The sequence below is a fragment of the Paramisgurnus dabryanus genome, chromosome 17 (assembly GCF_030506205.2).
Source record: "Paramisgurnus dabryanus chromosome 17, PD_genome_1.1, whole genome shotgun sequence".
Classification (NCBI taxonomy): domain Eukaryota; kingdom Metazoa; phylum Chordata; class Actinopteri; order Cypriniformes; family Cobitidae; genus Paramisgurnus; species Paramisgurnus dabryanus.
The window spans coordinates 23772933-23785943 of NC_133353.1; the positions used below are offsets into that span (position 1 = coordinate 23772933).

Genomic DNA, 13011 nt, shown 5'->3' on the forward strand with positions numbered 1-13011 from the left:
TTGCACATTAAGTAGATTCTAAAATTAGTATTAGGTAAAGAAATTGAATCAAATAAATAATAATAATGTTTTTATTGTATAAATGAAATATAATTATTACTGGTTTAAGCTGGTCCTCCCAAGTCCAGCTGGACAAGTTTAAAAAGTAACCAAAGCTTGCTACAGCTTGTAAAACTAGGCTGGGAGACCAGCTAAAACCCACTAACCAGTGTATGATGGTTTTAGCTGTTTTATTTCAGTAGGGGTGTGCCTAGTTTGTTGTCATTAGAAAGATTGTTTAAAAAGGTGAGCCAAAATTGCTCTCAATGCATTTGACTATGCTAATATTTACATTTAGCATTCAACAAAGCCAGCACCTGGAAAGCCTTAAACCACCTGTCATAATCTGACCAAACTCCTCACATGTAAAGCAGACATCTACCAGTCGCATTTCAGAAGTTGGCCACATTGAACTTTTGATGATTGATGTTCATTACAGATTGAGATGTACACGGGGTCATTTCTATAGTTCAAGCATTACAAATCATTATACCATGTATGAGTTAGCAACAACTCTTTGACTTCTAACCTTAGAGTGCTAAAAGAGATCCGTTTTCAGCTTCCAGATTACTAACAGTGATGTAATGTTTGGTAACTAAGTTCCTCAAGCAAGTTCTCTATAGAGTAAAACCACAGGGAAAAAAACTCAATAGGCTTTTGTGAGATCATTGGGACTTGAGTCGTGTCTAGTTACTGGTGGTTCCCAATTATTATGTGTACTGAAGAGAGGTGAGTTGTGATTATTATTTCACTTAAAGGTGACATAGAATGATTGTTTGGGTCTGTAATGCCTTAGAAGCTTCCTAAAAACCTCTCTCAGATAGCTCTATTAGGGTGGGGGATTTTAAACAAGTGGTTTTGCACCTATTTGGCTCCCCCTACTGGCTTAACTTGCAATCTCATTACTGATTGGCTGACTTGTTACAACTCAAAAAATGTAGCCAATTATTTTAAAGTGGAGGGGCAGTTAGATGCCTGTGATGTCATAAGCTTCAGTTTTTCAAATTGGGCCGTTTTCTGGCTGACATTTCTAAAAGAGGAATTTCTATGAGACTGAGATGTTTAGCATGTCTAGCACTTTTTGTATGTTTGTGATTGCGGGTAGACTGCCATTATTCAACAAAGACAAGTTAAAAATGGTTTTTCATTCTCTGTCCCCTTTAAAGGATAATTCTGGTATTTAACACTTTGAGTCTCATTTCTGGTTTGTTTTGGATAAACTACAGTGATGGACACTGAAATTTTGACAATGGGTCGTGTCTTGACTTTTTGACTCATGTCGAAGCGTCTCTTGACTGCCTCAGAACGGAAGTCAATGACTATGCACAAACATGTCAATAAAACAACACTTAACGTTCATTTTCAAAACTGTACTACTCACCGAGTGGTTTGTGGTGTTCGTTGATGATTAAAAACAAATATATTGGCGCAATGTATGATTTCAATCCATGTTATTTGCTGTAGTGGAACTATTTTTTCAGATACCTCACAACCGCGTATATACTTCCGCTCTATATTTGAGTCTGAAGCGTTAGCACACTCCCGACCACTTGATGGCGACAACCACTTTGCCGTACAAGTACGCTCGGTGTCTAGCGTTTAGACAGTCACAATCGAGCTCAACTTCAAACATAAGGCTGGTCACGGAGCCATTAAATATGGGAAAAATTTTACGAGAGAAACCGAGCGAAAAAACTACAACCACATGTAAACAGACCCCTTTCCCGTTTCCAGCGGCGGAGTGATATATCAGCGAGCAATTAGTCTTCCAAGAGAAGTCAATGGAATTTTACAAAATGCCAAATAAAACACGACAGAAACTGTATTTCGCTACACTACTTGTTTTTAATCATCAACGAACACCACAAACCACTCGGTGAGTAGCATAGTTTTGAAAATGAACGTTAAGTGTTGTTTTAATGACATGTTTGTGCATGGCCCTTGACTTCCATTCTGAAGCAGTCAAGAGACGCTTCTAAACGAGTCAAAAAGTCAAGACACGACCCATTGTCAAAATTTCAGTGTCCATCACTGTAGTTCATCCAAAACAAACCAGAAATGAGACACAATGTGTTAAATACTGGAATTATCCTTTAAGATTTTTGTCTGGTAGACCATTAAATGGAAAAAAGATAATAGTGATAGATTTAAGATATATCATAAAACCATACTTAGGTGTGGACTTTTTATTCTTCTGGGCCAGTAAGAAAGCATCAGAATGCTCTAGCAACTGGCTAATACTGCCTTAGCAACCAGCCCGAACTTCCTGGCAGGTGCATACTGTAGTAACCCCCCAGCAACCCCTCAAAACTCACTTTAGCAACCACACAGCATCTGACAAACAAACTTGCATGATGGCGGTGAGTATAATGTACAATATGTACAAGTCTTCTGTATAGGATGCTATACATTGCAAAAGGTCATGGATTCGAACCCAGGGAACACACATACTGATAAAAGTGTATACCTTGATAAAAGTGACTGCCAAATGCATGAATGAAAATCAACGAAATGACAAATCTAGTTCTATTTTGTTGTTTTTTTTTTACTTGTTCTTGACGTCATCACTTCTTATGTGCGTGTTAGGCATTCGCTGTAATCTGGAGGTCACATCAATGCATGCGAGTATCCCAAAACCCAACAGTCCCTTGAGGCTGACCTTTTGGCTTTTTATTTAAGTGTGGGAAAACAAAGACAAGGCTTTCTTGTGAATAAATAGGCAAGGACAGGCTCAGCCCTCGAAAAAGACTTAAATATATATCATTGGACCTCCCATTGAGTTCTGTTGTTTATATGAAAGCTTTTTATTTTTAGGGATGGGTCTTATAAAAGTCGTGAGGCTGGGTAGGTTTATTTTCATTTTGGATAATGTTATAATAGTTAGTTAGTGGCAAATGTTGGATGAAATCCAGTCTCAATCTAATTTTGAGATTAAAATTTCAGATAAAAATAGATGTGATTTCTGTGAATTCGGTCTAAGACAATAGTATATTTAGCTGCATTAGTGCTACAATGTGCTAACAAACACATTTAGAAAAGCTTTTGGGTAAAGTTAAGGGCTCATTATGGTTGTGCGTAGGTCCTATGGCGTAGCCGCAACGGTGAGGTCACGCGTCAGTTTTCATATTTACATCTGCGTCATCGTCAATGTGCAAACACACATGCAGACCGCTGGTAGGCAGTATCCACATGTGTAACCACAGTAGCAGTGCGGTCATCAACGAAGAAGCAGCTTGGTCAACCACAAACGAAGAAGAAACCGCAACTTGTTGTGTATGTTTTGAGAAGACCAGCAATGATGGAAATAAATAAGCAGTAAATTATATTGCAGTTTGAGTTAAGTCACTGGTCAACTTGGCCCATCTTTGTTCTCACCGTCGCAAACGGAAATAACTATGACGCAGAGGTTCTTGTGGACCAATCACAGCACTTGCTCTGTTAAAATTTTGGCGAGGTGCACGTCAGGCTACGCAGAGCTACACACAGGCTCCAGATAACCTACACTGTGTAGCTACGGGGTAGACCTTACACACGACTATAACATGAGCTCTAACCAGTCAGTGGCTGTGGGTGGGGCTTTGTTAGTGACATCAATTTACCAAAAGAATCAAAACAGCATGTCTACTTAGACTGCTGTGGTTTAGTGGGTAGATTTTTTTCATGGTAGGGTTCACTCACTGCCAACACACACATATGTCTAAACAACTTAATAATAAAATTGACCCTTTAAAATTTACAAACTTTTACAGTTAAGAGTTGTAAAATAAACAAAACATTACTATAATGAAAAAGAAAATGGCACCATATTTTTAAAACATGTTTCCTGTATTTTTATGGTGGTTTTCTGGCAACCACAACTGCCAGTTTTTTTTACAGTAAAAACTATGGATTTACATGCAGTGAAGCTGTAATGCATTCAGACACATTAACCCAGACAATGTTTTCATCAGGCTCATTTCCTTCCTGAGCACTACATGATTCATATTTAATTCTCATACTTTGAGGCTGGAGATGTGAGTCTCCATTAGAACGAATAGCATTTCCTGTTTTCTTCAAATGCTGCATGGGTCCATGGGCATATTGAGGTGAATCATGAGACAAGCATCATATGGGGTTTTCAGCACTTTACTTTGGTTATCTTAAAGTGCTTCTTATTAGCCCATCAGTGCTGTAGGGTGCTTGTCTCTCACCTCAGTATGCTTTTGTATAACCATTCCCTGCTTATTTTCTAAAACAGATCCATCAAACACAAACGCTGGCTGGGAAGAATGTCAATATTTTATGAATGAGGGAAGATTTAAGTATGGTGACATCAGCGGTGATGGATTTTACTCCCTGATGTGACTCCTTTGTTCTCATCTTACTGTATTTTTGTTCCCTGTGTGTGGCGTATATCTGCTGCTCACAAACAAAATGCATTACTTCAGTTTTGGGGGGTATAAAAATGGCATTAAAAACACATTTCAAAGATAATGTAATGTAATAACTCGCTCCACCTTTAAAACGACTTGACATTTTAATTGATGTCACTTAGGTTATGTGGGTAGGGATAATATTGGTAATCGATATCCTAATAGCTTTTTAAAAATGTAAGATATTTAGGCTATTGATGTGGGTTATTACGACTTGGGAGTAATGTAGGAATTTAATGTCGCTTGACCGTTTAATAATTTAAAGGTTATTGTTCATTTAGGTCTATTTTATATTACAAAAAAAACGTCAAAAAACTTCATTATCAGTTACCAAAATTGTTAGGGACAGTCCAAGATTAGTTAAAGGGGCCATGGCACAAAACTTTAAGATGTCAAATAAATATTTGGTGTCCCCAGAGCACATATGTGAGGTTTTAGCTCTAAATACCATATAGATAATTTATTATAGCTTGTTAAAATTGCCACTTTGTAGGTGTGTGCAAAAATGTGCTGTTTTGGGTGTGTCCTTGAAAATGCAAATGAGTAGAGTTGTTCCGATTCCGATACCAGTATCGGAAATTTGTCGGATACCACAAAAAATTCTGCCATCGGAATCGGCGAGTACTTGAACCCATGTACCGATCCGATACCATTCTCTTAAACAACCTAGTTATGCCTGTTATAGCTAACGCTAAAGCAAATGCTGCAAAGCTAAACTAATTTCTTCTTCGCTGCTCTGCGCACAAACACCAGGAAGTTACCAAATGCAACCACTGTTTAGAGCGTTGAAGAAGAAATTAAAGCGCGCAGCCATATGTCCGCTGTTTGTTAGTATTTTAGACTAATAAAACGCCAGCATGTCTCATATGCCATGCTGCATTTTCGATGGGTTGCACAAGTATTAATAACTTTAACACAAGTAACTTAATAAAGCATTTCAAGACGCGTCACCCCAAAGAACACGATGGTTACACTTAAGTCTCTTATTTCACTACACTTAGTGTTTTTAAAGGAACTTTATTTTGCTGTTTTATACAGTTATATTCTAAAACTAAAATACCCTTTCAATTTACAGTGTTAGATTTGTGGCTCTTTTTCACTAAGGTAAAATAAATAATATTACTGTCAAATGTCTTTCAGATAATACAAATATTCTAGGTTACTGTATCTATTTGTTCATGTTTCAAGTCTGAAGCACAGCATAAAACAGTTATATACATTCATACTGGGTTAGTATGTACAGTTATACAGTATATTATACAGATACACACCTAGGTATTGGATCGGTACTTGGTATCGGCCCATACCCTGATCCCAGGTATCGGAATCGGTATCGGGAAGAGAAAAATAGTGCAGATTAAGGGGTGGTATTATTATAATAAGAGCTCCTTATGACATCATAAGGAGAGACAAATTTCAACAACCTATTTTTTCATGTGCTTTTAGAGAATGGTTTACCAAAACTTTTTTTTACATTTTCTAGGTTGATAGAAGCACTGGGGACCCAATCATAGCACTTAAACATGGAAAAAGTTAGATTTGCATGCCATTGCCCCTAAACATTTCAAAATGATGTGATTTCAGTGTCCATTCATATTTTATTATTTAGGATTTCTTAAAAAGAGTAAAAATCTCATCTTGTTCTCATGAACCCAATCTTGTGTATCATCTCATGGATTAAGTGTCCCGTCACACCCCTACTAATTGCATTACATTATCCACAAACATGATTTTGTTAGTCATGTTTGATTGATTTTCATCCACAGTGAAGACAACAACTTCTGTCATTCTACTCTCTTTCACACTTTCATGAAGCTACGGCACTATTATTTTTTTATTTGGTGAAAATTGCATATTACGCCTATAATGTTATAAGATATTTCTATGGTTCATTAAAATCTCACAGCTTTCAAACTATCTGCTAATTCATCTCCTGATGATTGTAACTGACAGTTTCAGAATGTGATTCGCTGCATGATTCGCCAAAATTCATCTTTGGGTTTTTCTTACATTGCACATCTCCCTCTGTCAGCCATCTGCCTGTTTCTTACAGGAACATGACTCATCAGTACAGACTGGGTCAGCATCTGACCTCTGCCTGCTCAGTCTTGTCATGAGCTCTCCTTGTGTGTTACTAATAAGAGGAGAAAATGCCCCATTTTCACATAGATATATTTTCTAGAGGTGATTTTTTTCTTATTTACACTTCTGATATCAGAGATGAGCTATGGAAAGGTGCCTGAAAGCAGCCCATCCTCCGCTAAACACGCATCATAGGTCATTATGTGCTACCTTTGGTTGCAGGCAGTCAGGTATTGGTGTTTAGTTACTTGCGATGTCTCGGTTGGTGTACAGCATCATGAATAACTGATACATTGTTTCTCTACATAGATGAGGAAATGGAAGTGAATCATGATTAACGTGACACAGGATATTACGTTTGGAGTGTTGACAAATTTGTCACTTTATTCAATATCAAATGAACTACACAAAACACTTGTGTAAAGTGATAAAACAATGTGTAACATGCATACATTGGCTGTCTAGGAGCGTTATGCCGTAATAGCATCTATAAATTGACACTTTAAATTACCCTGGCAAAATGCGCTTAAACTTGCCCTGGTTTCATATAATTTCAGTGAATCTTGTATTAAATAGGTGTGCAAAAACATATCAATATGTGAGTATCACGATTTTTTTCCCACCGGTATGGTATTGATTCTCAAAAATGCAATGTCGTTTTTTTTTTAGAAATCATACAAGGTTTATGGCAATTGTTTAGTTTGAAGTTTACATCCCAACCACTAGATGGCATTCTTCTTATTTCTGAACTTAAAACGTGACCGGAAGTACTAACATAAAAGTGCACAACAAATCGTTTTGCTAAGGTTTGCATATGGTGGGGTGTTCTCAATGACAGCTTTCTTAAAATTATATCCTATTATATTCTTAAAAAATGCCATATGCAAATATATTGCCCCACTTTGCAATGTATCGCAACATATTGCAGAGCAACCCATGTGTCGTGATGTGCATCGTATTGTGAGGTTCTTTCCAACACACAGCTCTAGAACTAGGAATGTTCAGCAATCGAAACAGCCGAAAACAATCCCTCAAGAAAAACGTGATTATGCGATCACATGATTCAACATATAATCAGCCAAAGTCCGCATATTTATGCGGGGGCCGCATTTTTCAAATACGCCGCACTTTCGCAGCATAACTTGGAGATTTCTGTGTGCAAAATATGCAGGTCTTGCATGATTTCATAATCCCTGCATTTTAGCAAAAATCACATATATCTTAGCAGAAAGTTGAAAAATGTTGCATTTACTGCACACAAGCACAGCCATGTCTCCTGTTGCCATGTTAACATTATGAAGTGATGTGGTTATGTGACGCAAACATCATTGAAAAGCTGCAAAAGCTGCAAACAGTTTTTGCAAGTTCCCGCAGTTTTTGCAAGTTCCCGCAGTTTTTGCAAGTTCCCGCAGTTTTTGCAAGTTCCCGCAGTTTTTGCAAGTCCCCGCAGTTTTTGCAAGTTCTCGCAATTTCATCGCATAAAATTGCATAATATCCCAATAATTCCATCGCATTTTTTAAGAAAACTTGCCACAAGATTAAGGATTTTTGCCCGCAACAGTCACAAAAAACTGCGATTTTCTAGAAGGACTGTGAAAATAGCAAAAATGCTTTTGCAGTGTTCGGCTAAATGGTGAAAAAAACAAACAAAATGTACAGAACAATGCCGCAATTGATGATGTGATTAAATAACAATAGCATACAGTGAGACTCTTTAGAAATGCAGCAGACATTGCACCAGTGTGAAAGACTTTAGCGAAATTAGCTTTTTTTTGCTATTTTTAACATTTATATTTTCGGTTGCCAGACATTCGGTGGATCCCTAAATAAAACTATTATAAAAAATGAGTTTAATACATTTAAATGTTTACCACTCTATGGGGCTTTTCACACTGGAAATAGTTAACCCTGGGTTATTCTAAACCCCGGGTAAATGTAATCCTTGGTAATTTATTTCACATAACACACTGTTACTTAACGAGGGGTTTAATAGGGGTTAAACCCACAAAAGCGGTGCTGACACTGCTTCAGAGCAGGGTTTCATAACCCTGGGTTAATTTCAGGGATAACCCCGCTTCTAAATTACAAGGGTGAAACGCTCCTTAACCCAGGGTTAAAAGCGGGGTTTAGAATGATGATAACCCAGGGTTAAGTGCGGTGTGAAAAGCCCTTATGTATTGATATAGTGCCGACGTTTTTGTTCTCTAATTGACATTTTTTTGTCTTAATGACATAAATTGACATGGTTAATTTTAAAGGAAAAAGTTATTTGTTGTCAAAAGACTTAAAATATTGAGCTTCAATTTTGATTTACATTAAATATATTGCACATAAACAAGATTATTTACAATTCAATAGCCATGTAAATAACAAATGTAGACTGTATTAACGTTAGTTTAACAAACCTGTCATAAAAAGTTAATAAAATTTAAATTTTGTGCTATTTCCTCATATTCATCTTACAAATTCCTTGTCTCACAGCAAACAGAGCAATTTTGTCTTCGATGTCCCAATACTTATGGAGGGCTCTGTATATTAACATGAAGCTAAATGATGCATACTTATTAATGCATAATGAAGCAATGCATTTACAAGCGAGAAATTATATTACTCTATCGATTTTTTTTAACGAAGTATTACCTTTTGAGTATCTTGTTATATTATATTAGAGGGATCTGCCTCTTGTTACTTTATAGGCCCACTAGATGATATAGAAGCCGCTGTTTAGCCAACAAATTGTCTAAATAAATAAAAGTTGTGGCTATTGTACCATCTTTGGCATTGAGACGGTTGGTATGAGGCCACAGTGGTATGTCTCCACTCTCCACATATGGCCTTCTACTGGAACGACTCGTTCCTGTACAGTAAGCATGAGATTAACAGAGACAGAACAGGTTTGTTAGCGCATCAGCACCCCAGGATTTAAGCTCTGGGTGGTTTAAAGTTGCTCCATCTTCTTGAGGTTGACGCACGGCCACTCGGGTGGTGACCCTTTCTGGACTTGAGAAGTGGGAGGAATGAAACTAAATATAAAGCTAATCTGGGCAGTCATCTCGGTTTAAATATTTTTGTTGCGCTAAATACAACTCCGTACATGGGTTGTAGATTGAAACTAGATTGTAGCCATTAATGTGATTCAGGGTAGTTCAGGGTATGTTAATGTACTACTTATTTAATCTGACATAAGGACTTTGTTCCAAGCTTGTATGGCTTCTTTGGGAAAATGTAATTATTTAGTAAAATCAGATTCAGTTTATGTGAATGATTTCAGACTGGTTCTAAAAAAGCTGACAACTGCAGGGGCAGATTATCAGCGAATAGTAACTTAACAATTTTTCTTTACAGTACTGCTTTATATTTATGCTTTGAGTGCACAAGGTGACCTTTTACTTTTCTCTTTCCCTTAGCTTGACTTGAGCCAGCCGCTAGAAGATCAGGGTCCATTGGATGTCATCATTCATAAGCTAACAGACCTGATCCTGGAGGCGGACCAGAACGACACTCAGTCCCTCCTTCTGGTCCAGCGGGTGCAGGTGAGAATCTGAGAATGTGTCCTGCTGGACAAGCTGTGGTTTAAAGCCGAGATCCACAGCTCTGATTAAGTGAAGGAATCTGGAACAGGAATTTAATCTACATCTATAGAGCTGAAAGGATAACAGGATATAACTACACAATCAAAGCGTAATGATGATTACAGGAAAGTATTTTTTAAATAGAATGTGTAGTTTTATTGTATACTTAAAAAGTCAACAACACAATGCATTGTGATATACAGTGGCGCATAGAATTTGTTTATGATAATCGTCAGTGTTGGGGATAGGGATGTTAACCGATGACCGTTTGACCGATGGTTGACCGTATCAACGTTAACCGGTCAAAGTTGTCGGTTGTCGGTTAAAAAAAGGGATCTGTAAATTAGGCTATTATAGACAGTGGACTAAACCCTACTACAGTTAGTCATCTCTTTCTTTCCAAGATCATTTTGTGTGAAGTGAACAAATCCCTCACACTCAGTTTTTCATAACTGGTCTGTTTGTACTTTATAAACCAATAAAAAAACATTTGGTGCGAGGTCACTGCGTTTGGTTTCGCATGCTCACAAGGTTTGCGAAAAGTAAATGCTACAGGCTATTTTTTGATAAATTCCTTTATTCGAATAGTAAATAAAATACAGCAATAAAATAATTAAAATTAAAGTCTCTCCTGGTTGTGTTCCAAATTATTAACATTTATGTATTTTAGGCTAACAGTAAAGTGCAGAGTAAGTTTTGTTTCTGTAAATCCTCAGCCATGATTTTTACCACTTTATTAAGTTTTGCTTTGTAGAAAGCATTTCTTTAAAGTGAATTTCGTTTTGTATAAATTGTATCTTAATTTTAATAAATGTTTCATCAACCAAATGCATGTATTTAATAAATAAAAAGCAAATATAGCAGAGTATATAATTACCGGTCCGTGCATGAAGGCGCCGGCACGGCGCGTTCACTTGCATTGCATTGTTAATTAGAACGCACCTCGTCATAAATAAATAAAACTCAGCGTAGGCCTATATGCCTCATACAAGCATTAAATATCTTTGCTGCATTTGTTCTAGAACAAACACAGTGCGAGACCTGCTTTGGCCGGTGCGTCTTTTACACATTCTGAAGGTGCCGTTTAATCCATTGGTTTTATCGTGTTGCAGTCTATTAGGCAACATTCCGCATAAGATGGGTTTAGATTTGGAAATACATTACATCTATATTTCAGTGGTAACAGAAAAGGTGATGATGATCATCCTATGTCTTTATTATTACTACCCCAAACTAAAGCGCATTCTCTACTGAGCTGTCATTTTCTTAAATGAGCCGCGGCAATTTTCAAATGAGCTTCACAAACGCCTTTATTTTCAAGTTCAACGCGATCACCTAGTACCTAAACTATTTCAAAACTAAGCACGGCGCCGCGTTTGCGGGACTTATGTTTCGCGCTGTAGGGGATTTAAAAAGTGTTGTGAGGTCTGTGTGTGTGTGTGTGAGCCGGAGGCAGAGCGCAGAGAGATGCAAGTTGCGAAATTGCAGGCGCGGCTCGAAATGGTAGGTATGTGACAAAAAAATATAAATACTAGAAAATTCATATATAATTATAACCATATGATAGATAAAAAAGAACTTTAACAGGGTTTTTAAATTATTAAAATCGGATAATTATTAAGAAAGTTATGGATTTTTTTATCTCGAAAATTAGGGGGAATTTTTGTACCCAATTAAAACGATAAAACTATGAAAAACTGTGACCTCTTCCGCTTGACCAAACACTTTAAAATATCATAACTTCCTCATTTCTTGGTCTATTTGCATAATTCAAACACCACATTGTAGGTAATTAAAAGCCCAACAAGATTAAGATGACATCTTTTTAAAAGATATATAAAAATGTTATTATTTTTGATTAACCACTAATTAATGAAACCCAGAGCATCAATCCACGCATGTCTTTCCATATGAAATCAAAGCCCTCTCAAATAAAATTGCTGTATTTTTATATATTAAAGAAACATTTCATTGTTTCTTTAATATTTCTTAATTGACTAATAATGCTGGCGAGCAATTTAAATGGTCAGATATTATTAATACATTAATTGATGATTATGTTATTTATCATTCATAAATCAATAAATGCATGCATGTTGCATGCATGTATTTATTTATATGTTTGACAAAATTATGCCAATAATGTAATCTAGAGAGTCTAATCCTTCGTTCTGTATGATTACTTTGAAAAATACTGCACGGATTGATGAAAACGGAGAAGTTTTGGAAGCCAATATGATTGAATGGGCGATTCTGCTTTTGACAACAACGTCACTTGCGGATCTTAAAAAAGCTCATGCGAATGTTACAATCAATCCCAAACTTCACCTAATTCAAGTTAAATGTATATTCTATCAAAAGTATTTGGTTTGAAACAAAAAATACTCGCCTTCATAGAGGATTTCAATGCCAAACACAAGAGAAATTTTGCTTCGCTTATAACTTTCTTCTTACGACAGCTGTCTTGGAAATTCGAACGTGAGAATCAACGTGAGGAAGTAATTTATGTCACTAGTATATGGGCTTTAGAGGTATTCACAAAGCAAAGATATGACAGATTTCCTAAGTCACCAACGTGTCTGGCGCTGAATACCTGCTGGGAACACAGCCGTGGGAACAAAGCGCTCGTGCGTATTACGTCATTTTGTCACATACCTAGAAATGGCTGTTATTTTAAATAGCATAGCATATTTTAAACTATCGGTTAACCGGTTTCAACCGGCTAATGAGGCTCGGTGGCCGGTCAAGAAAATTTTTCGTTTTCGCCATCCCTAGTTGGGGAAAGTTACTTTTAAAAGTAATGCATTACAATATTAAGTTACTCCCCAAAAAAAGTAACTAATTGCGTTACTTTTCATGGAACGTAATGCTTACATTACTTTTTAGTTACTTTTGCGTTACTTTTT

At 36.7% G+C, this 13011-nt stretch overlaps 1 protein-coding gene across 1 annotated transcript in view; it reads left to right on the forward strand.

Annotated features, from left to right (window-relative positions):
* The window catches only part of itpk1b (inositol-tetrakisphosphate 1-kinase b), a 68948-nt gene that overhangs the window by 24042 nt on the left and 31895 nt on the right, over positions 1-13011 (forward strand). The window contains exon 4 of the mRNA XM_065288567.2: positions 9941-10066. Coding sequence (XP_065144639.1) covers positions 9941-10066 — 126 coding nt within the window. The remainder of the gene's footprint in view (positions 1-9940; positions 10067-13011) is intronic.